Genomic DNA, 486 nt, shown 5'->3' on the forward strand with positions numbered 1-486 from the left:
CCCCCCTTCCCTGCTGACATCATATGATGTCGTGACAGCCCCCAGGTGTGTCCCAAGACTGACCTTCCAGCCCCACTATGACCCCCAGCTCTGCCAGTGTCCCTCAAACCACAACCAGGGTGATGGCAGGTACCCCAGAGTCCCAACCCTTGGATTTAAACCCAGGTCCAGAGGTCGAGAGAGATTTATCTAAGAGCTGTGCCGGATGAGGGCATGGTGTAGGGGGTACAGGTGGCTTTTTGGGGCATATCCAAAGATGACCCAGAGCAGGGCAGGGGGCCGGGTCCCAAAGCACCCTACCTGCACACTGATGATGTTCCCCCCATGCTGGTACAGGCGTGGCTTGATCTTGGGTAGCAGGACATGGAGCCAGGAGTCCACGGCTGCCAGGTAGGCTGGCGAGAGAGAGGGCAGCTCAGCCTGGCTGCAGCATCGACCCCAACCCACCCGCAGCCAGCCCTGCCAGGAGGAGGATGGAGCAGATGG

General features: G+C 60.3%; 1 protein-coding gene across 1 annotated transcript in view; it reads right to left on the reverse strand.

Annotated features, from left to right (window-relative positions):
* Positions 1–486, reverse strand: part of GLB1L (galactosidase, beta 1-like) — a gene marked incomplete at its 5' end in the record, with an annotated part of 5341 nt that overhangs the window by 3703 nt on the left and 1152 nt on the right. The window contains one exon of the mRNA XM_009574770.1: positions 301–414. Coding sequence (XP_009573065.1) covers positions 301–414 — 114 coding nt within the window. The remainder of the gene's footprint in view (positions 1–300; positions 415–486) is intronic.

The sequence above is a fragment of the Fulmarus glacialis genome, unplaced genomic scaffold (assembly GCF_000690835.1).
Source record: "Fulmarus glacialis isolate BGI_N327 unplaced genomic scaffold, ASM69083v1 scaffold17770, whole genome shotgun sequence".
Lineage (NCBI taxonomy): Eukaryota > Metazoa > Chordata > Aves > Procellariiformes > Procellariidae > Fulmarus > Fulmarus glacialis.